The sequence below is a fragment of the Cygnus atratus genome, chromosome 14, assembly GCF_013377495.2.
Source record: "Cygnus atratus isolate AKBS03 ecotype Queensland, Australia chromosome 14, CAtr_DNAZoo_HiC_assembly, whole genome shotgun sequence".
NCBI lineage: Eukaryota > Metazoa > Chordata > Aves > Anseriformes > Anatidae > Cygnus > Cygnus atratus.
Genome location: NC_066375.1, coordinates 1,377,454 through 1,400,831, shown reverse-complemented (window position 1 = coordinate 1,400,831; position 23,378 = coordinate 1,377,454). Strand labels below are relative to the sequence as shown.

Below are 23,378 nucleotides of genomic sequence, written 5' to 3'. Positions count from 1 at the left end.
CAGTGGGTCCTGCGAGGAGCAGCCTGCAGGACAGCATCAGCCCCGCGGAGCCAGGAATCGGCCCCAAGCTGTGCAGGCAGGAAGGTTGTTTGTTTTCGCCCTTCAGAAAGTTTTGTTTGAAAACATTAGGTCCATTGTTCAGCTTTGCGAATATGCTGCGGATCTCACCTAGTGGTGTTCCCACTGCAAAGAGCTGGAGAGAGCAGCTGAGCTGCTGCGGTGCTCCTGCCAAGTACACACTTCTACTGTTTCCAAGGACTTATACAAAAACAAAGGTAAAATAAATGTGATTACCTGTCTTTTCCTGTCCGAATGGGAGTGCTTTCCACCACTGGCCTGTAATTATTATTCAACGATGTAATATTTAACAACCTTGGTTACCCTGGGTACCTAAACGCCTCTTTTTTCCCTCTTTTTCTTTTGCTGTTGACTAAGGAAAGTCAGGCCCTGACTGCAGGAAAGGAAGCACTGGAAAAAGCATTTAGGAGTCATGAGGCTCCATGGCTCTGTGTGCGTCCCCAGCCCAGCTCCTGCCCAGGATGAAGTTCACCTCGCCCCTCAGCCACCTGAACTGCAGCAAGTCCTGCTGCTCCTGGATATTTTTTCCCCCATAGGAATTGCACAGTCGCTTCTTTTCACATATGCTAGAAATAGCAAAATAATTATTGCTGTAGAGGCCATGAAGAGCATGAAGGCCATTGCCCCCCTCCACGCGGTGGGAGCATCCGCTCAGACTCTTGGCAGTGCACCGGGTACCTTGCTCTGTGCTGGGGCCCTCAGCGGGGGGAAGCTTCTGGCTGCTCAGTGGTAATGGGACTGGATAATGGTCCCCAGTGCAGACTGGGGAGTCCTTCCAGTCTTTCCCTGCTGTACCTTGAAACAGAAACAGAGCCTTGAACCTTGTGTATCGGCTGCATTTTGACCACCACAGGTGGACCCCGTGGTCTCTGGAGCAGAAGCAGCACCTGCAGCACAGGACAAGGCTGTGTCACCCTCACATCCCAGTACAGGGGTCCCTGTGCACGTGTCCCTGCCTGGGTGCTGCCATCTGAGTGACTGCCTTTTGTCATCTCATCGCAAAACATCCCTGTGGTAAGGCACCGCACTCCATTCCAGCTCCCAGAGAGGTTTAGACATTTTTTTCTCAAGCTTCTTTTAATTGAAGACCAAACGTAGCCTGTTCCAATATTTCATATCAAACTTTATTATTCTGCCGCTGTACCAGCACATTTTATTTACAGCTTGAAAATTCCATCTATGACGGGGAGGACTGGCCTTAACTTGGGCCCCAGTGCGTTGCCCTGCCGCGGTGCCAGCGGCCTGCCTGGCAGAGCGTTGTGACATGGCTGCTTTGCTGCGACACGTGGGGCTCCCTGCAGCTCCCTGCCCTTGTCCATACTCAGTTCAGTCCGTTCAGTGCCCGGCCACGTCTGTGTGTGGGCCTCAGGTGTGGTGTGCTGGGGAACACGGGCTGCATCATGCCATGGTCGAACCCCAGACTCACCAAGGGGCCCCGGTGCCTTTTCCACAGAGCCCCGACATCAGGTTTTGATCACTCCCGCTCTGCTCTGTCCTCTCCAGGATAACATCGGCGTGTTGGTGCCTACAAGCACTTCGGGACAGGTTGTGTAAGAGACAGATTTACTTAATAAATAAATACAAATAACATATGGTTGATATTAGCATGAAATATAGCGGTATTCGTGTTGGAAGGAAGGCTAAGATGTCGAGGACTCAGAGCTTTTGGCTGCTGTTAGTTTAGCTTAGCACGACGAGGCTATCTGCAAGCGTCTCACCAGGCGTTGACTCGATGGCATGAATAACGGTGCAGTTTGGAATGGCTCGGAGGGCGTACTAGCAGCGATGTGCTGAGATGGATAAATACATTAACACAGTGCCCAGGGAGGTGCTGGGTCAGGGGGGCAGCCGGGCTGGGAAGGTGCACGTCCCCTGTGCCCAGCTGTCCTGGGGCATCCTCAGCCCCCCAGCATGACCCCAGGCAGCGTGGTGAGGCCAAGGTGCTGGGGTTCTCCACCACCTCTGCGAAGCGTCGTGCGGGGCTGGGTAGCTCTGGTTTGGTTTTGTTAAAGCCTTTACCTAAAGCTCGGAGCGCTAACGCTTGGTTGGCTCTGCCAGACCAGCCAAAGAGGGGCAGCGAGAGGGAGGGCGGCACGGGGGGCTCGGGTCGGGGTCGGGGTGGGGGCTCAGTCGGCCGACACAGGCAGCGGGAGGAAGAGGATCGCCTTCTGCCCGTAGTGAGTCCGTGGCCCCAGCTTGCTGTTCCCGTTCTTCTTCAGACCGACGAACCAGTTCTTATCGGCGTGCTTCTTGGAGACGTACGTGTTGTAATGGTTCTCCTCGATCCGCTCGAGGAACAGGCACTCTTCGCCCAGTAGCTGCTGGAAGAGAGCCGCGGGTGGCGGCAGTGAGCACCTGCCCCGTCTCTGTGCCCTGCCGAGGTGGTGTGAAGCATGCAGGTATGTGGCCTTGATTTATCTCCCTGGCCTGCTCCTGGCTCACCCGACAGGGCCCTGGCCCTGACCCGGGCATTTCATTCGGCAATGTCTGAGCCGAGCACTGCTCTCCGTAAGCTGGTGCTGGCACGCGCTCCTGCTCTGGCAGTGATCGGTGCTGGCTGCGGGTTTAGGGGCTGAGCACGGGGAACAAAGCAGCTCTCTGGTGAGGCTAGGAAGCCTGCCGACAGAACTACGTGACACGCGCTTAGCTATAAATGGGCTATTTTCAAAGACCCGGATTATTTTTGGTGACACCGTGTCCTATGGCTCCTGGGCACAGGAGCTCCTTCCCCACATCATCCTGTTCACGCCGGTGCTGTCACCACCTCTGGTGCGGCGCCAGAGAACTGGGGATGCAGAGGGAAAACCCAGGGAGGTTTCTGCTTCACCCCAGCCCTGTTGGCAGCCCCCATTCCCCTCACAGAGCCCTGGAGCTGGCACAGCTCGGGGCCTGCGGGGGTCCCGGTCCTGCAGCCAGCAGCTGCCGAGCTGGTAGGGAGCAGCTGCTGCTCCAAGCACGACTCGTGGTATTTGTCAAGTGTTCGAGGCAGGGCTGCAAATGGTGCTATTGGGTTATTTGTTTATTCCTCCCGCCCCCCAAAATAAAGCTGGACGAAGAGTGGCCATCCAGCTGCCAAAATAACAAACAGAGGCTAATTGTTGCTTGCGGTTTGCATTACTCAGAGCTACGAGATTTCTGCAGACCTCAAAACCTCTCGGTGCCCGGTCCCACAGGAGCCTTGTGCTTACCGAGCCGTACAAGAGCCCGTTGGTGTCCATTGCCAGGTACTGCCCAGACTTGGTGCTCTTTATATAAACCTCACCCACGCTTTCCGCGCTTAGCTGGAGCTGAACTGAAAGTAAAAATAAAACAACAACAACAAAAATAAGAGGAAAATAGGAAAAGGGGAAAAATAAATGTGAGAGATAATGTGTAAGCTGCTAGGAAAGTTAGCAGGGTATTTTGGTGCTGAAGCTTGGGTTATAAAGAGTTTATAAGAAACAGTACAGAGCGTAATGAAAACATCTCCCTGTGCCCTCCCCTTCAAAGAAACCCCATAGCCATGTTTTAGGAACCAAAGACCAATTTTTTCCTTATTTTACATCAAAGGAAGGGCAGCCTTTTGGTTAAGACACTGGAATGGGACACAGGAGATTGGGGTTTTAATTCTGGCTCTAATTTACAAATTTCTCATGTGGTTTTGACAAGACACTTGAGGAGTGACACATGAAGAAGTATTTTGAGAGCTAAACCGGGGACAGACAGACTTCAGATGCCGGCGTTTCAAAACCATGCCCCAAAGCATCCTGTCGGAGGCCGCCTTGCCAGGCACAGTCGGGGAGCTGGGGAGCTCCTGCGTGCTGCAGAGGGGCAGCAAGCGCCGCCCTTCACCCTGGAGGACAACCCGGGCGTCCTGCAGATGTCCATGAGCCGTGCCTGTTATTGTTGCAGCTGATGTGAGCAGGAGGCACGTGTTCGATAGCGATTGGGATCTGGGCCTGCCGGTGCAGAGCAATGGGCTGCAGCGCAGCTGCCGGCACAGCCCACGGTGTCGGGCTCCCTGAGCAGCCCTGGGCTCGGGCTCCCAACGCTGAGGCAAAAAAAAAAACCAAATCCTTGTTGTCCTCCTGCTGTGGGAGGCGAGCTGGGTCAGCAGCAGGCCGAGCGTCTGTGCCACCTCCCTCCCCAGCCCGCTTAACCTTCCCCTTTGTGCGGTTACTTATTTTACCCCCGTGGGTTCCTTTCTTCCTTCCTTAGCTAATTACAGTGATTACAGCTTGGCTCTAGCTCTTGATCAATGAATTTGTCAGGAGAAGGCAAGGGCAGAGGCGGTGTGTGGGTGCAGCCCTGGGGGTGGCTCTCCCGCACGCGGTTCCAGCAGCGCACACATCGCCACCGTGGGCACGCGCCGAGCGGCTGCGTCGGCACCTGCGGGGAGCTGCGGGTGTACACGGGGTGACGTGCAAAACCCCAGCTCTTCCAAACTATCGCTCCCATCTCCAAGTCAGCTTTTTCTCCTGATCTTTTCCTGTAGAGATTTGTAACAGAAATGTTGGGGTTGGTTTGAGTGAAGTGTGAGCAGACGCCTTCGCTCCAGCTCCTTCCTTTTTTTTTTTTTTTTAAATTTTCTTTATTTAATCCTTTCCAGAACAGCGTGCGGTGTGGCAGAAGCCAGGTCCCAGGGGAATCTTTGCTGCGACGGGTCCGTTCCTCACTTCTGGTGCTCCCAGCTCAGCCGGAGGGGTTTGGTGGGGGCACGGCAGGGCTGCAGCCCCCAGCCCGCCTGGTGCTCCCGCGGTGCTGCCTCCCACCCGCCTGGCCAGGGAAGGGGCAGTGGGACCAGAGCCACGGAGCTGCCCCCAAAACTGGCCAGGGGAGGGTGCATCAATCCTTGCAAGTCCCTTCACAGCTCTGTACAGAGAGTTTGCTCCTTGAAGTAGCTGCACAAAGCAGAGAAGGTAAGGCTGGTTTTGGAAATGAGTTGGGCTTCATCCTCAAGAGCCTAAAATGCTCTGGTAAGGTTTTTTCATTTCACGGTGAAGGCTCGGGATGCCCAAGTGCTGCAGCAAAAGACCAGGGAAGGAATCAATACGTAGGGCTGGGTGCTGAGAGCCCAGGACGAGTGACTTTTTGTTTTCCCATTAGATATCTTCCTTGGTTTTGTGCCCAGCACTTGGCGAGACAATTTCAGATGCAACTAAGCATTTATCTGGAGCACCACGTGCATGGGCGTGGGCAGCTGCTTGCAGGATGGCGATGCCAGCTGCGATGCAGCCGCACACACCCACCCTTGCTGGAGGGTGGCTGTTCCTGAGCCTGGTCCCTCCCGGAGCATCTCCCCCTTCCCGGTGCCCCCTCCAGGCACTGCCTGGCTGTGGCTGGTCCCTCGCTGGCCCTGCCCGGCTCAGAGGGCACATCACCCACAGGGACCTGGCTTTCTGCGTGCTTGCAGCAGCTGTGCAAGCAGTGGCCAGCATCCTGTTCTGCTCCTGTTACACCCCGGGGCACTTTGGCCAAGGAGCAGCGTTGGTGCCTGCAGCACGCAGGCAGAGACCCCGGAGCGCACAGCGTTCAATGCCCAGAGGTGTACCTCCCGCTGGCACGCTGCCCTGCACGGAGTTTCCTCTGTAAATATTTGTACGGTCGGATATCCACATTTATGGGATCATTTGCAGGAGGTTCCCTGCTGGCAGAGGTTCCCAAACACACGGCCAGGACGGCAGCCGGCGAGGTGCGAGCGTGCTGGGGCTGGCACCGGTGGCCGGAGGGGAGATGCTCGCTGCGGGGACAGCCCCGGGGAGGGGGTGCTGGGCTCGAGGCCGGGGTGCTGGGCTCTCCCTGACACTGCCAAGGGTGATGCGAAGGGAAGGGGAATGACATTTGTACTTGAAACTCTGCGGAAACTGCCTCTTCTTGAAACAGCAGTAACGTGAGGAAAGGTTGACTTTGGGGGAGAAAGCCACGTGGATGCTTGTGGTTTAAAGAAAAAAAAATGCTTTTCTTAGAATTTGTAAGGCTAATTGGGCTCCTCCCAGTGCTTCTTTCTAACCAAACAGGAGCCTGGCAGATCCCAGCTATATTCCAGTAAGCGCCGGGGGTACAGTGTACACAGGCTGCAGAAAGGTTGCTGCCAAGCACGGTGAGCAGGGAGGGGCAGGATCCGGCCCCAGCCCTAACCCCTGTGCCCCAGGAGCCGCTCTGCCTGCCCCGCTCCCTCGGGCACAATTTCCCAAATCCTCTCAAGCACTTTGAAACTGCAATGGGGGCAGGGGGCTCTGCGTCAGGCCAGGCGTGCAGCTCTCCTCTGGTGGCTTGGCACAGCTCGGTCAAAGCCAGAGAGCTCAGCACCTCGGCCACGGGCTTGGCTCTGGTGGTGCGAGCTGTTGGCAGGGAGGGGGAAGGAGCCGTCAGTGCCGTTGGTGGCATGGGGAACTTCTGGAAAGGGCAGATGGGCACCTTTCCTTGCCATCCCTGCATTTTTAAAGCCGTGAGTCACAATATAACTCTCTTTTGGCTGATTCTTGCTACTGTTGGACTTCTGTATCCCACAGGAATTTAATTTGCTACATTAGGGGAAAGGGAAGGTACCGAAGGCAAGAAGACACCATGTGCACAGCACAGATAAAACGCGTGCTGCACGCAGGAGGGTCGGGGCCCTGTGCGCAGGGAGCAGGGCGGGGGTGCTGCCAGCAGACACCGCATCCCTGCCGAGCCTTTGGGCCGAGGGGCAGCACCAGGGGACATCCAACCAGGTGTGATGGCTGTGGCCACACACAGCACGTGCAGCTCCTCCTCAGCCCCTTTTTCCAGCTACCAGCTTGCTCGTAAGCAGCCGAGCTCCAATTACTAACTCAGTCGTGCCCTGGGCGCTCTGCCCGCCCACGATCCCAGTAAGGACCAGTCAGCCTCGCTGGCTGCCCCACTCCCAGCTGCGTGCCGGGATGCTTCCCAGGGAAAAAGCTAGCCAAGACAGCGCCAGGCACAGGAGCAAGCAGGAGAGCCGAGCAGCCACGCCGCGCGTGCTTACTGTGCTGGTCGCTTCGGTCCCGCGTCCCGTCCACCTTGCCGTCGGGAAGGATCCGTAGGAAGTGGCCCCCGTTGCTGCAGTACAGGAGCTTGGGCTTCTTGTAGTTCCCCAGGGGCAGGTTGAACTTCTCGGTCAGGGCGGTGAACGTGGTTATCTCCCCCTCGGCCATGCCTCAGCCTCTGCCGGCGGCTGGTGCCCAGGCTGCAAGAGATGGGGAGGTGAGAGCGGGCGCGGCGAGCTTCCTCGCGCGGTGCCACGCTTATAAAGGGGAGGGCAGGCAGGGAGGGGGCCGGGGCAGGTGATTCACGTGGCGGTGGTGGTGACACAGCCCGCACGGTGATGCTCCCCGGAGTGGGAGGGCTGGTGGTCGTCTGCTCATCGGCGGCAGGGACGGGGGCCTTTTAATTGTGTCGTAGCGAATGCTGTTTTCTTTCTGCTTTCTATTGACGTACGCACTAAAATTATACGCTCGAGAAAAAGTCTGAAAACACACAGCGTCTGATTGGAGCCCACAGGAGGCAGGAAGCCCAGGCTAATAACTCTCTCCACTATTATACCTCTCAGTCATGATTATGACTAGGACTGCACACACGCTGCTAGATAAGCAAACATTTCTTCCCGTCTTGGCATTCTGCATCCCACCTGGCTGAGGCACAGACGTGCTTAGGGGTCAGGACAAAATTTCGATGTTATGGGCGATAAGCGAGGGCACAGGAGGCTTTCGTTGCCTGGGCAGTGAGCAGGAAATTTACCTGCACAAGTGTGGGTGATCAAATGCATGTGAAAAAAAGGAGCTTTGAGGATAGCTTATACCATGTTTGTGCACCCTTGTATCCCAGCTGAAACAGAAAGCCAGATGCCTGGCCTAGAAACTGCATTTAAAGTCTGCCTTGAACATGCTGACCCTCATGTGCACCATTCCCTAGTGCTTACAGAGAAGTGGATTTATGAACGGGAAAAGACAGGGCACGGGATAAACCTAGATAGAGGAAATTACTTTAAATGCCATTTATTCCCAGAGCTATATATGGGAATTGTTATATGCTCACTATTTATATGTATTTATGTTGTTTACAGACAGTGAAAACATCTATTTAGCGCTGAGTTGTGTTACTGTTGAATTAGGATTGAACTGGTATCGTAGTGTGTGTGTTTCCCAGTGACCTGGGAGATACCTGGGAGTGCAACTCATGGCAATACACGCGCACACAGCTATCTGCTTCTCAATGTGTGTGTATAATCTCTAAACATTTGGCTGTAAGCTCCTAACTATTTAACTTCGCAAATGCAGCTGCAAGGAGGGGAAACTATGCCTCCAAGTGGATCCCCAAAGTCTGCAGAAGATAAAAAATATGTGAAACTGCCCTTTTTTTTTTTTTAAGTTTTGATCACTAAAAACTAAAACCTTGGAAATAAAGACTTCGTTGCTGTTGTTGAAAACATGCCCAGCCATTTCGACCGACTTTGGTTAGCTCACAGGCTTCATCCCTTTCTTTCAGATGCGTCCCTTTGGGGTCGCTATTAGAACACCGAGATTTCCTAGGGGAGGAAAACAGCCGTGAAGGAAGAAGCGTTCTCTGTCATCCGAGGCCTAAATTCTTTCTGGCAGCAAGCAGTTCACGACGGGCCCCTCTCCAGCCGACCCGCGGTCCGTGCTGTGCTGCAGCTGGAGGGGTGAAGTCACGGGGCCAGCAGCTGAGCACGGGGTCAAAGCGCAGGGCCCGGCCACTTATTATTTTAAACTTTTCCCCACTGCCCTTTCTGCAGGATCACTGATCTTGTTTCAGGAGTCACGTTTTCTGGAACAGCGCCTAGCGAGCCGCGCTTTATCACACACGAGTTTCCCCAGCTCTTTGCTGATGTGCCCAGGGAGCTGTTTCGGTGCTTATCTGGTTCACAAAACCGGCTGCCGGCCAGCTCCGCCCCGTATCGCGCATCTCCCCGAGGCGTGGTCTCGCTCTGCACCTATTTGCAAAGCCAAAAGCATTAACCTTTCTCTGCAGAAGTCAGAACAAGTTTTACAACCATCTCTGCTGGTTTCCTTGCTGCTTAAATGAACAAAAGCAGCGTCAGGCTCAGAGTTGGGACGTTCAGATTTTGCGGGTTTGGAAGCAAAAGCCCCTTGCTGTCCTGTCTGACACAGCCTGGTGTTTTTGGAAATGCTCACTGAAGGTGGTAAGCTGATAGCTAGGTGGCAAGCTGAAGGTGCTAGCGCTGGTGCCCTGCAGTGAGCTCGGTGAAGAGGCCCAGGGCTGCTCAGGAGGAGCTTTATGCATCCTGGTGGCCTTCAAGGGCAGCTGATGGGCTCCTGAAGTACAGCTTTGAAATCCTTTTTTTAACACAGTTGTCAGGCAGCTGAAATTAGGTACTTCTTAGAGTTTCTGCTCCCAAAACTTTTTTCTTTTTTTTTTTGTATTGAGAAATCATAATTTTCTTGTAGTAGTTCAGATTTAGTACCGATAGTCTGCCATGCTTTCTGTGAATGAAAACTTTCAAGTCACTCAACGTGGTAGATAAGGCTTCAGTGCTTTGCTGAGCATTAATCAAGATCAGTGGCATGGTGTAATTTACTGGAAATAAAGCTTTTCTTAAACCTTCCTCTGAGGGCAAAAGGCTCTCAGAAATCTCCCGGGCTGGTGGTGAAGAGAAGTGAGGAGCAAACCTCCCGCAGCCAAGGGCTCAGAGCAGGAGCTCAGCAGCGCTGCGCCACAGCCAACGTGGGTGAGGTGCAGACTGGTGCTTCCCTTGTTTACTTGCGTGTCTGCACGGCTGAGTGCATCTATGGATAGCTTTAACAGAGCAGCACTGCTGGAAATTGTTTCTTCATTTTCATGTATTTCCTTTAAGGTTTTTTGCTATTTTTAGAACACCTTAGTGCTCGCCAGCTGCCTTTGACTCCACAAGAGAAGCTGAATGAACACAATTTTCCACTCCCATTCTCTCCTTGCTAAATACTGTTGCTGTTCTCATACCTTTATGACCGTGTAGTCAGTACTCTATGCACAGTACCACTCCTGGCCCTACTATTATACTTCTGGCAAGAAAATGTTAGTTTTTTTATGGGAATTTTGTGTAATCTGGCATCTGGATTTACCCCATCTAATAATGGCAGATGTCAAAACCTCCCAGGTCAGAAATGAGCTTTCTAGAGATAAAAAAGGACTTAAGAAGAGAGCTGAACCCAGACTTTAATTCTGACCATGTCCCACTGACCTGCGGCCGCATGCGTGCTCCCTGTAGCAGTGGAGAGAGGAGCCGGGCGCGAGGCCCCAGGAGCTGAGAGATTCTGAGAAGTTCGGGGTCGGTTCCAGGCTTTATCACCGGCTGCTGTGGCTGCAGCTGCCAAACCAAAGGCTCTGATGTGAAATCCCAAACTCTGAAAGCATCTGAGCGAGTGCTGGGCGCCGGCCATGCTGCCAGCGCCAGGCGAGCCCCGCGTGAGCTGAGAAGCCAGCGGGTGCGCTGGGGCAGCGAGCAGGGGGCTCCTCGTCCCTTCCCGTTTTAAAATCAGTACAGGTTCACTGGCCAAAAGGCACAGTTTCCCCCTTTGCTCCCTTTACAAAGATGGTGCTGGTGAGAGGTTGGCAGCCTGCAGGATTGCGAGTGATCCCTGGATTCGCGGGGCGGCCAGGTAAGGTGAGCCCTTTCTGTCTTCATTGTAAAGCACCCGGCTGCTGCTCGTAGGAACCCAGAAACGTCTCACTAACCGTGGCCTAGAACAACTCAAATTCATCGAAACTGTTCTTGGCTTTGGATACAATCCTTTTATAGGACTGGGAAGAAATGTTCTGGATGGGCTCTGTTGAGCATCCCTTCAGAACAAGTTTGGAGGCGTTGGTGAAAAGTGCAGTTAATAACAATTGTCGTTTAGATGATCAGATGATGATCGTAGAGAAAGCTCCAAACAAAAGACAGCCAAACTCCGGATTTGTTAGGGTTTTCTCAGGCTCCACTTAATGAGATCAGTGTCCTCAGAATTAGACCCTGGTGAGTTCAGTGGGAACACTGCAATTGGTTTCACTCTGGAACGTGTTATTTTCTCCATTAGAACAGAAATCATATTTATCCCAGGGTGCCACAAGACTGCGCTGCCTCCTGATGGGCTCATTTCCCAGTCCCGCTTTTGGCTTCAGGCAGCTCTCTTCCCAGGAAATTTAGATAGGATGTATGAGAATGGTTACAACAGGTAAAATATTTTAAATAATTTAGGCTCTGGCTTTCCTCCATGCATTGTCTGCCCTGGCGGATTCCTGAAGCACGAGGGCTGACAGATATGGCTTCAGGGAGCTGGCTGGGGTGATCCAAGAGCTGCCCAAGCCTGCCGAGAGAAAATTGCTTGGATAAACAGGGATTTTATTAATTGCAAGTCTTAGAGATCCGCTGTGTGGGATGGATTTCCTCACCCAGGAATAACAGGCCATGCTAGATGCAGGCAGGATCAGAGCTCAGCAAGAGGTTTCCTCGTGCACGGGTGGCTCCAGGACCTGCAGCGTGGTGGAGTCGGGGCTGTGATGGGCACAGCCAGCGGGCTGGGGCGGCCCAGGAGCACGGCTGGAGGTGCAAGGCACGGCCGTGGTTCCTCGGATCCTCAGAGGAGGACTTAATAAACGAGTAGGCAAAGCCTACGGTAAATATGTAACAGATCGTTTTGTGCATATCAGCAGAAAGCATTGGCTTGTTTCTAGTCAGTGTTTATGGTAAGAAGGTTTTATTTCTAGCAATGGAATTAGCAGCTTAATGGCGTTTTTATCAGTCAGGTTTTACCCTTTGTAAGTGGAATTTGTGTTCTAACATGTGATCAAAGCTGTAGGAATTAATTTCACTTCTGCCCACAGTCGCCATCTCCTGCTCTCCACCCTCAGCACAGCGCTGGGACGCCGTAAGGTCGGCCTCGCCATGGCCATGTCAAACCCTCCCGACACTGCCTCAGCTCCCGTCCCCTCTTTGTGCCCCGTGGGGAAGCCCTTGGAGAAGCGTGCACGTCCCAGGGACAGAGCTGTGTGCAGCCCCGTGGGAATGGCCTGCCGGCAGCCAAACGTTTCCCTTCAAAGTCGTGTGTGATTGCTGCACTTCTCCGGGCTGGGACGTCCAGCACAACATCTCAGCAGAGCGGTGGCATTGGTGGGGAGACAGGAAAACAAAGTGATGATCTGCTTTCTAATTACCTTCCAGCCTCTCCTACCTCCCCACCCACACCCTTCTGCAATCTGGTGATTAACTTAATTACAGCCCCAGCTCCTGAAGTCGGTCCAGCCGGAGAGCAGGAGCTCTGCCAGGGGGGTTTCATTCCCCGTGGCCTGGCTGGGCCCGGACCAAGCATGTGGACACGTCCATGAGCAGCGCTGGCTGCAGATGCAAATCCCATGGCCTCGTGTGCGGGATTTAATCATTAATCTCGGTGCTCGCCAGATGTGTGGGACCTGTCTCATGGAAAGAACACCCTGGACAGAGCACAAGAGCTCAGTTTCTCCAGCGAAGGAGGAGGTGGGAGATGTGTTGCAAGGGGGCACCTTTCACCTCTGGGCTTTGGAGCCGGAGGCGATGCAGCTGCCTGGGGGCTGGGGGGAGCCGGGGGTGGCCTGCTGCTCCTTCCTGCTCCCGCGGCGTGCTCCCTCCCCAGCAAGGGATCTGCCCCTGTCCGTGCTTTAAGGTGCCGTTTACAGCATTTATCAGAAATTACAAAAGGTAATTGGTGTTGTGCACATACCAAGGGTTTCCCCTTCCCTCTAGCAGAGGGCACGTGCTGCCTTTTACAGGACCCCCCCGCAGGCTGGCACTGGCACCCACCCATCCTCCCGTTTCTTTGCTTTCCTGCAGCGCTGCCTCCAGCCCCTTGCTCTCACCGACTGAGACCCACCCGCAGGTGGGACCGACTGCTAAAACGTGCCACAGGTCACCCAGCCCTCGTGGTCTTGATTTGGGTGCCCAAGGACGATGGCTCTGGGCTGCTGGGGCTGCTGATGCCCTGGGGATGGCGGTGGGTGCCCCTCTGCACCCTGTTGGGGACCCGCTCCCCCGGCCCCAGCGGGCAGGGAGGTTAAGCTGGGTGACGCTTGCCCAGCTCACAAATGTCACCGCCCCCCCTTGCCACCCGCCCCCGGTGTCCAGGCAGGACGCTGGGCAAAATGTCAGACCACAAAGCCGGGAGCTGTCTGGGCTCAGGTGTGGCTGCCCCGCGGCCGCTGGCTCCGGCCCCAGGCGCCCACGGACGGACGGACAGACGGACGGCAGCCAGCCACCGCCGCACCTGGCCCCGGGCAGGCTTCTCGCGGCGTCTGGTTGTGCTCTGGCTATGGGCACTTTTATCCAGCTTTTCCCTTGGAGCGAGTAGATGCGGAGATGAAAAGCGTGGCTGCTTGCAGCTGGGAGCTCGGCTGCTTGCAGACCAGCTCTGCCCAGAAAAACCATCAGCCGACCCCAAATGACAGATTCTAGCCCCAAAATTTTACTCTATGCTGTGCTCTTGTGCCAAGGGGCTGATGTGGTTCTCCTGCTGGGCTAAGTCCCCGCTGACCCTGTGCTCCCAGCCCAAGCAAAGCTCCCTGCCGATGGCCCCGTTCCAGGCCGGTGCCTTCTCACTGCTCCTCTCCTTCGCCCTGCTGTCAGCTGCGGGCCCGCGCCAACCTCTCATCACTCAGACGGGTCCAAAATGTCAGCGTGCTGTTGCTAATAACGCATGAGGCTTGAATTAGGAGCGAAAAGCAGCAATTTGCATGTGTTGTCAGATGTAACACTTCCTTCAGCTGGCCCTCTGAAGAATGGCCAGACTTAATCAAGGGTTGGCTCAGGCTTCAAAACTGGGATTGGAGTTTGGGTTCAGACTTTATACCGTGTCCTTCCCCCTAGAAGAGGAGAATGCTGGAAGTGAGGGTTTCATCTCCAGGCCAAGTGAAACCTCACAGCCATACTCGTGGTTAACCATCAGTAGACATATCATCACTCAGAAATCAGGCTTCCTCCAGCAGAGTCTCAGTCTCTGTTGTTCCAAGGAAAATCACTCGGTTTCTGGGTTCACTATAAGCTTAGCAGTGATTTACTGCCCTGAAAATGCACAGGGAGTTAATTATGTTCATTCTAAAATATTTGTATAAGGGCTATATGGCTTGTCGTGTTACGTTCTGAGAAAAACTGCCTAGGAGAATTCTGTTCTTAATTCTGCTGCTTAATATCTTCCTTTAAATGCAGTGTCTAGTAGCTACGGGTGCCTGAGTAAACAGCCTGGGCTGTGTTTTGCCACGCACACTGTTGCTCAATAACTTAACAGCACAACAAAAGCTTGAGATAATAATTACAGGGAAAATCCTCCGATAAATAATAATTTTCTTATCTGCGTGCCTTGAGGGCTGGAGAAAATGCCTTACAGTGTGAAACCGTGGTGCACAAGAACATGCAGGGAGAGTTTCAAATGAGAGATCTTTCTTTCTGTTGGAGCAAGGCAAGCCCCAAGCTGAATCTTCGTTAATTTGGATGAGAGGCTCAGCCACAAAACAAACAAAAAAGCCCCACAGGATAGTTAACGGGGGGGATAACGCCTCTGTATTCAGCTAGTGAGCCCGCTGTGTGCAGCAGGAGTGGTCCTGCTGCCAGGAGAGCAAGGCAGGTTGCTTCTCTGGCACATGGTCTGAGGCCAAATTTGGGGTTTCTCAGCTCAGCCCCAGGGACCCCGCGCTGCCTGCTGGGCGCCGCGCTGCCACTCGGAGAGGAGTGCGACCGGCATGCTGCTGGTGCCAGCCCGCGGTAGGAGACAGCCCTAACCCTGGTCCTCCCGTCCCCGACAGCAGCGTACCAAGGCACCTGCGCCTGCGAAGAGGTCGGCACCAAAGTGGTCCCCGTGAGACACCTGCCCTGACGGCGGAGTGACCGCGGTGTCAGCAGCCAGGAGCACGCGGCCGCTCTGCTCCGCTCCGAGGGAGACAGAGCCCGGCCCCGGCCCCGCTGCATTCCCCTGGCAGCGAGGCAAGGCAGTGGTGTTCTGCAGGCTCCCCTGCCCTTCTCATCCCCGTTAACAGCTACCACCACCAAGGAAAGTGCAGTTTTAGATACCCGCACCTGGTGGAGGGGGGCACCGCGGGGTCCTGCTGGCCCCCAGAGACCTGGCCAGGGCTGCAGGTGGTGACGGGAGGCAGAGACACACGGATCTAAGTGAAAATGCCAGCAAACTAAACGAAAAATGTACCCACTTACGTACAACATAAACGTGCGCTGTAAGGATGTGCAGCTGTTAGAAAATTCACGAATGACTTCTCTGGGGGAAAAAAGCCTGTGAAAGGCAAAGCAACTCTGGGCAGCTGCCACGCCACAGGCAGGTGAGAGAGCTTTGCGCAGGGAGCTCTGGGAGGTCTGGAGACGTGCGGAGGGGACCGGGTGGTCCCTTTCCTGCTTGGATGGCACAGGGGCTGCAGAAAGCCCCTGGAGCAGATGGCCGCTTGTGGACGACTGCCCTGGGCAGAGCAGAGCGGGGAGAAGTGCAGAAAAGCAGCCGGGCTGCCTGGCACTGAGCGCCAACAGTCGGCAGCATTTCCAAGGCAGTTTGTGGCTCGCAGAGTGCCCCTGGTACAAGCAAACAGTGCGAGTGTGGAGTTCCCGTCCTGGAGCACAGGCTGGGATTTGTTACGGTAAAGATCTCCCCCTCCTGTCCGCCCCGGCAGCACCGGGATGAGAGCAGAGAGAAACTGGGCTCGGGGCGCCTGCCCTGGGGCTCTGTGCCCCAAACACCGCCCGAAAGGGCTCAGGGCCATCGGGGCCACCCGGAGCAAACCACGGTGGCCGTGCCTGGAGGGTTGGCTCGCGGGCTGGGCGAGCTGCCCGAGCCCCGTGGGCTGGGGATGCTGCGGGGAGCTGAGCCTGCGAGGGCGCCTGCACACCTGGCATGGAAATAATAGAAATTTTGGCAGAAGGAAGGTCCCTGCAAGGGTGAGTGCTTGGCCCGAGGTGGGACCAGCGGTTTGCTAACGCCAGAGGCGTGGGAAGAAAAGCCCCAAGGTCAGGGCTGACGCCCAGATTTCTCCTCTTAGAACACGGATCTAAATTAAGAGCCAGAAGCGGGGACAAACGTTTTGAGCACAAGAAGGCCGTGAGTCATCCATGGCCATGTGTCTAGACCGTTGTGGGCAACCAGCGGGGCTTGGGAGGACGGCTCGGAGCAGGCAGCCCCACGCCAGGAGTCTGGGGGACAGACGGGGTCGGGACGTCGCCCCGAGGGGCAGGCGCAGAGCCAAGGTGGGGGCTGTGGGGGCAGCAGGCTTTAAGCTGTGGTACAAAGGTGTGTTGAGATGCCGTGCTGGACTTAAAAGAGTAATATTTAGCACTGGCTGTGAATTAGCTATTCTTCAAAGGAAATCATAGATGTTAACTGTGGTGCTCTGAGGGCTTGTATTAGCCTTCATCTGCCAGATTGAGCAGCCAGGAAAATGGAGTTATTTTGTTCCACTGTTTTCATTTGCACGTGAAATTTCAGAAAGAAAAGAGGAGCTGGTGGCAGACAGAGCCGTGCCAGCTGCAGGTCCCGGGCAGGGCTGCTCTGCTCCCTGCTGCCCGGGAACTGCTCCGCGAGGCTGCAGCGTCTGCTCCTGTCTGCAACAGCAGCATTCAAATAAGATAATCTGGTGCTGGATGCAAGGCAAAAAATAGTAAGTGCTATTACTGAGAACTACTGAGTCAGGCATCTTTCTTATTTAACAAATGGAGAGAGGAAGGGAGGATTATTGCATCTATTCAGGCCACACAACATGCTGGGGCTGAGAGAGCATGACGAAGCAATAGCTCCTCTCTCTCTCGCTGAACTGGTTTTCAACAAATTCTTCTGCAAAGAGATTTCTATTGTGCGCCGCTTAAAAAACAAACCCGGCCAGGCCGCCAGCCCAAACGATAATCATTCACATGCAGTTGCACAAAATGAATATAAGATTTCTAAAAACGCCCCAGCCGTGAATCACTGCGTGCTGTGTCACGCAGCGCCGCGCGCCATGCCCAGCCAGCCGTGTCACCGGGGGGCTGTGGGACACGGTGCCAGCGCTGCCCTTCCCCGGGGACCCAGGCCCTGGGCTGTCCCGTAGCTTTCCGCTGGCGTCCTGCTCGTGGCTCCTAGGAAGGGTTCCCCTCCCTCTGCTCAGGCTACGAGCAGCGGGGGGCTGCGCCCCTCTCTAGTGGGTGAGCCCCCAGCTCGGCCAGAGCTGCCTGCTTGGGCTTGGCGGGGCTGGGGCCGGCCGGGCTCTGCCTGCTGAGATCTTACTGGGGCTGCTGCTGGCTTTGGCTTGACCTGTGGTTAATGACCGCATTTTGGGTTGACCTGTGGTTAATGACCACCTTTCTTCACCATTCCTTGCAACCTCTTATTTCTGAGCCCTAATTCAGAGAGGAATGCATTCATCTCATCCCAACTCCTGTGATTTTGGGGGTTACGAAATTAAGGATGATTAAAGGGGGGGTTAACACAAGAGGCAAACATACTTGGCATTACTGCGGCTGGCGCCCCGGAGGCTCTGGGGAGGAAGGTGCTGCTCTGGCAGCGGGTGAGGCCGGACCAAGGCAGCCCCAGCCATACTTACAGAGGTCGCCGTGCAGTTACCAGGCGGGTGTTTAACCACTGCAGGGCTCCGGCACCCCGCTCTGATGGGAATTGCCCCGGAGCTGCAGGGGTGCCGGGGGCCAGGGCAGCACGGCCGCGCGCACTGCACCCTGACACTGTGCCAGGCTCAGGGCAGCAGCCTCTCCTGATCATCTCATTTATTTCCTGCCAGGGAGAAGCCAAAAGCTAACAGCAGTTTCTGTAATATGTGTATGTTCCCCTGCGTTTATTTCTGTCTGCTCACCCTGCTGCAGCAGCAGTGCTCGTGCCTGGGTGCTGCCAGGTGGGTGGATCAGCCCCTGCCCAGCCGGAGCCGGGGCTCCAGCACCTGGCTGTGGCAGCTCCGGGTGGCTGCCGGTGGCGTTTGGTGCTGCACAGGGAACGGGGTGGTCGTGGGGGGCCACGGGGAGGACGCAGCCCTGCAAAGCCAGAGCCTCCTCCAGGGGCGAGCCTGGGATGCGCAGGCAGCACGAGGTGGGAGCCGACTCAACCTCCAGCTAGCAATTATTGCACCATTAAAGTGAAAATTGGTGATTGCCTCCTCATTGAAAAGTTACAACTTTCTTTAATTAGTACCCTAAAGCGAGGCTTATTTCCTGTTGGAATGTGCGTGTTTGTGGTTCAGGATTGCAATGTCTCTTAAAAATCCTTTTTCATGCCTCCTCCCACATACTGTTGCTCATGCGAATATGGGCATGCTGCGAAACGGATGGGGCCACTTGCGGTTTGGTTGGGTTCCTGCACTAATTAAGGGCCTCATCCAGCCCCTAGGAGCTGGTGAAAACTGCACGGAGCTGAAAGGAGATTGATCGCTGCAGGAAACTGGGAGTGGCGCTTCTAAAATGACCTCGGGAATTTTCCGTGTGACGGGTATGCACAGTCCCTGCGAGTTCAGAGTGGAAAGTGCAGGCGTGCCGAGCACCTGCAGGCACCTGCTGGGCTGCCGGCAGCAGCAGGAGCTGAGGACCGGGGCAGGGCTGGCGGTCACGCACCTGCAGGCCGGCACCGAACCACGGCCAGCCCCGGGCAGCGTCTGCCCCTGCAGCCAGGAGGCGTGGGCACTGGTCCTGCCTTGGCCTGCCATCGCGTTGCTCCAGAGCAGCCACGCTCTCTGGGTCACAGCTCTTCTAGGCAGAAAATACCCGTCTTTGTTACAAAGGAAAGAAAAGGGCCTTTCTGACTGCTAAGCTCTGGTTTTCTCTTTATTTATTTATTTTCTGACTTGGCATCAGAAGAGAAAACAAATATTTAGGAGGGCCTGCTTTTGGTCTGCTCTATCAGCGCGTCATCAGAAGCACACTGAAATAAGAGGAGGCAGACTGAAACGAACCTGCTGTGGTTAATGTCATTACAGACCTGTCACTTAGCCCTGACTCCTCACCATCATGATGCTTTGAGCTGCTCACCGCTGTCGAAGCCAAACCAAAGATGCCAAATACAAAGAAGAAACGCTGCAAGCTCCGATTGCCTTGCCTGGGAGGAGCAGGTGCTGAGCATGGAGCTGGGGACCTCCTCCGAGCCCCTGCTGTCCCTGCTGCTCCCCCCCACATCCGTGAGCATTTCAGCTTGCTCATGCCATTTGGCAGAGAGCAAAACAAGCTCAGGGCACTGGCACTGGCACTGGCAAAACAAGCGCAGGGGGGCCCGAGGGCAGGTAACTGCTCCCAGCACAGCGGCGGAGGACGTGGGGCTGCAGCCGGGGGAGCAGCGGGCAGCCAGAGCCCCGCCGGCGGGGAGCAACGTGGAAGGAGCCGCATCCAGCTGCATGAGGAGCTGCCGCGGCTGGGAGGAAGATCAAGGTCTCAGGAGTGGGAGGAAGGCCAGAGTCATTTGGGGAGCTTGGGAGGGAAAGCCCATCCCCTGGGCTAGGGTGGAGCTGGGAAGGAAAGTTTATCCAAAGGGCTTGCGAAGCTGGCTCTGGCCGGAGACCTCAGTGGACCCGAACTCCGGTCAGCCCCAGTCCAAGTGCGCGTTCCTGCACGCCCCGAGGCAGTGGAGTGCTTGCGGCGGCGGCCGGAGGAAGTTTCGCTGACCCCGTCTTGTGGGGAGAACAATCAGGCATTGTCCTGCCCTACCGTCACCAATCTGAGCCCTGCCCTTAGGAACCCATTAAACTTTAGACCCCTGGTTGTGCCGACCTTCCCGTAAGGCTCGGGCGCTCTCCAAGGCGATCGCTGCTGGGGCCACGAGGGGCCCGGGCTGCCCGCTACCAGCACATCACCCACAGCCGTGTGGGGCTGGGAGCCTGCAGGGCTGGGGGCAGTGCTGGGGCACCTGCCTGCACCCCCCAGGCACGGGGAGCAAAGCGGGGCCGTGAGGCGAGGCGAGGAGGTGCTCCCACACAGCGGCTGCAGCAGCATCCAGGCAAACCCTGGGGCTGGAGGGGGACTTGGGTGTCTGCTAGGGCAGGCCCAAGGACTTTTTTTTTTAAAAAAAGGAAATTTTTATTATTAACAATTATTATTAAGAAAGGACCATTTTATAGTGCTGTATCACCTGAGCAAATTGCCTATTTGGGAGAAAACTTAAAACGCTCCGAATACTGCGTTTTGCAAAACAAAATATTTTAAAGATTCTGATTCAGATTGCGATACAAGCTTCTGGTCAAAGTCTTCATTTCACTTGCAGTCATTTTGAAATTGCAGGGGGAAATTCCTCTCTCCCGGAGGCAGCAGCCTGGTGACACTTGCAAGGACTGGGGCTCTGGGCGCAGTCAGGTAGGGAATGGTGCCTGACATCCTACATCTGTCGCTTTTCCCCCCTCCCGGCCCGGCTCTGAGCTCCTAAACCCCCCCGGGGGCCCTGCCCTGGCCGCTGCCGCCCCGCGGGGTGCTGAGCAGCAGGCAGGGAGCCCCCGGCCCTGCGTGGCCCCCGGCCGCTGGGAGCAGCCCCAGGTCCCGGGGGGGCCGCATCCCGCCCCCTCCCCGCCGCATCCCGGGGGTACCGCGGCCTCCCCGCGCCCCCGCGCCCCCCGGGCCCCCGCGGCATCCCTGGGGGGGGGACGTACCCGTAACGGTGCCGCGGAGGAGCTGCCGCCGGCGGGCCCGGGCTTGGGCTGGTGTCAGAGCGCAGGGGAGAACCGAAAAATAAAATAGGCAAAAAAAAAAAAAAAAAAAAAAAAAAAAAAACCAGAAGGGAAAAAAAAGCCAAACCGGAGCCTATTGGTGAGGCGCTGCGGTGGGAGGGGAGCGCCCCCCCGGCCGCGGCTCCGGCCCGAGCGCTCCCTGCTGCTGCTGCCGCCCCGCCCGCCGCACGGGGAGGCGCACCGGGCACCGGGCACCGGGCACCGGGTACCAGGCACCGGGCACTGGGTACCGGGCACTGTGCACTGTGCACCGCGCACCGCTCATCGGCACCGGGTACCGGGCATCGGGCACCGAGCACCGGCACCGGGTACCGCACACCGGGGGCAGCGGGCACTGCGCCCCCGTCGCCGAGCTGTGCCGGTGGCGGGCACCTGCCGGGCTCCGGCCGCAGCAGGGCAGGCTCAGCTCAGCTCAGCTCGGCTCGGCTCTGCTCCGCTCGGCTCGGCTCGGTCGGAGCCTGCCGCTGCCGCGGGCACGGGTCGCTGCGGCACCGCGGGGGCAGAGGGGAGAAAGCTGGCGGAGGAGCAGCGGTTCTTGCGCTCTCTTTTCTCGTTCCCATCCCCACAGTCCTGCCTGTGCCCTCCCGGGATGCAATAAACCCCTTTGCCCCGATGAGTGCCAGGCTGACCTGCAGGGATGGGGGCTCTGCACCCCCCCACCCTGTGCTGACAGTGCCGGGGTGCTCTGTGGTGGCAGAGGTCGGCCTTAAAAGCCAAGGCGCTCCCGGGAGCCTGATAAAGTATCCCCCTGAGCCTGATATCTGCATCCCCCGGGACACGGGGATCCGTGCCTGGTGCAGGTGTGGGCTCTGCAAAAGGGTGCTGGGCCCGCGGGCTGTCCCACGCGCACGACGCCGGGTTTGTGCTGGCTGCAGCAGTGACAGAAGCAAGTGCGATGAACACGGAGCTTGGCCTGCCTCCACCGGCATTCTGCAGCGTTGTTTGACCAGGGTTATCTGAGGCTTGCTTAAAATGCATTTTCTGTCCTGGTTCACACGGAGTCTGCATGTCTGGGCAGCCAAGCTGAGTCCAAAGCACACTGAGCCCAGACATTTTGTTAAAAACATGTCCCAGTTCACTGCAGTTCACAGCAGCGAGTGGGGATCGTTCTTAGCGCATCTGACACAGCCCGGGTGGGCTCGGGGCCTCCCCGGATCTCCGTGCTCTCTGCCGTCTGTCTGTGTGTTGGAACAAGCCCGCACAACATTTCCTCCTGCCATTGTAGCCACGTGCTGACAGTGGAAGGGAACAACAAGCAAGACGAAGCCGAACATTTCTGACTCCCCAAAACGACTGCCCTTGAATTAGGCTGAGCTTTTCCCGGATAGCAGGCGTTCGGGTTATTCGTGAAGGAGTGCTAGGAAACGCAGCCCAGCCTTCTTACAGAGCTGCCTTCTTCTGTGCCCCCCCGCCTGCCCCCTGTGCCAGGCGGCTGGGGGCTCTGGGCACTGCAAGTGGCACTGCTCACCTGCTTCCCCCCCCCAAATTTAACGTTGTGTCCTCCCTGCCCAGCCTGGACGCAGCCATCTTTGGTGAGAGCAATCGTCTGGCAGCCCCGCACAAGGCGCAGAGCGAGCAGTGGCTGGAAGCTCTGCAGCAGTCCCCGTGCCGAGGAGCGGCTTGGCCAAAGCCCAAAGGCTGACGGTGCCGCCGCGGCCCCGCGGGCCCTGCAGCGCTGCCCTCCCTGCCCGGGCCCCAGGGCGAAGCCCGGGTGGCAGCAGATGCCCGCGCTGTTTTCTAGGCTTTCTGGACGGCTTTTGCTACAGCTGGCTTCTGCTCTTGCCTCAGGTAAGGAACCCCCTCACCTCGCTGCCTTGAATATCTGCTGACCTTCTTGGCTATGAGTCCTGTAAATAATATACATTTCTTGGGGTTGTTTGGAAGCACGGTAAATAACCATAGAGTGGCTTTTTCCCTTGAGGAAACACGAGGTGCTGCTTTCTGTTCAGCACCCAGGCAGTGTGTGTTGCTGCTCATCCCCCAAATCAGGGTCAAGCAGCGCTGACAACAGGCAAAACTTTCTGCAAGTCTGGTTTGAAATGAGCCCCTCAAGATGCCCCAGGTCCTGGGTTTGGGTTCATTTCTCTCCTCTGTGCTGCTGGAAGGGCTGAGCAAGTGCTGCTCAGTCCAGTGCAACCTGCAGGCAGCACTGAAATGTCCGCCCCCACCTCCCCTCCACATTTTCTGTCCCTGAGCTCAGAGAAAGGACAAAGAAACCCCAACTGCTCCCCAGCCACAAACACCCAGCTGAACTGCAAACTGATGGCGGATTAGGAACCACGAAAGCTCATTGCAGACCTTGTGGGAAGGGTTTGCAAAGCCCAGGGCAGGGCAGTGGCTCCCCAGGGGCCATGGCCCAGAGGGGACACTGGGGGGGAGCTGCATGGGGCGCCCAGCTGCCGGGTCGGGGTGCATGGTGCTGTGCTGCTGGGGGTCACCCTGCCCCTCGCCCCGCTGCCCCCAGGCCGGGCAGCTCCCGGCACAATGCCCGCACGCCCCGCGCCCACACCACTCACGGCAGCTCGTGGGAAGAGCTCCAAGGAGAAGCGGTGTCCCTCAGACCAACACCGGCATCGGGGCTGCGCTGGCTCCGGGCAAAATCCAGCTTGGGGCAGCGCGCGGCGGTGCGTGGGGCTGAGACGGCGCTGCCGTCACCGGAGCATGGGCCGCTGCGCTGTGCC

General features: G+C 56.5%; 1 protein-coding gene across 6 annotated transcripts; it reads right to left on the bottom strand.

Annotated features, from left to right (window-relative positions):
• Positions 1-1,180: 1,180 nt before the first annotated feature.
• On the bottom strand, positions 1,181-20,705 carry FGF1 (fibroblast growth factor 1). 6 transcript variants are annotated; one of them, XM_035560628.2, is made up of 5 exons: positions 10,259-11,288; positions 8,451-9,010; positions 7,046-7,246; positions 3,267-3,370; positions 1,181-2,399 (listed from the first exon to the last, which is right to left on the bottom strand). In XM_035560628.2, the coding sequence occupies exons 3-5, from the start codon at positions 7,212-7,214 to the stop codon at positions 2,205-2,207; spliced, it is 468 nt and encodes a 155-aa protein (XP_035416521.1). In that variant the 5' UTR covers positions 7,215-7,246; positions 8,451-9,010; positions 10,259-11,288; the 3' UTR covers positions 1,181-2,204. The 6 variants fall into 6 exon arrangements, with proteins under 6 accessions (XP_035416521.1, XP_035416520.1, XP_035416522.1 ...); XM_035560627.2 differs by lacking the exons at positions 8,451-9,010; positions 10,259-11,288 and adding an exon at positions 20,620-20,705; XM_035560629.2 differs by lacking the exon at positions 8,451-9,010 and having other exon boundaries at positions 10,259-11,287.
• Between the last annotated feature and the right edge of the window lie 2,673 nt (positions 20,706-23,378).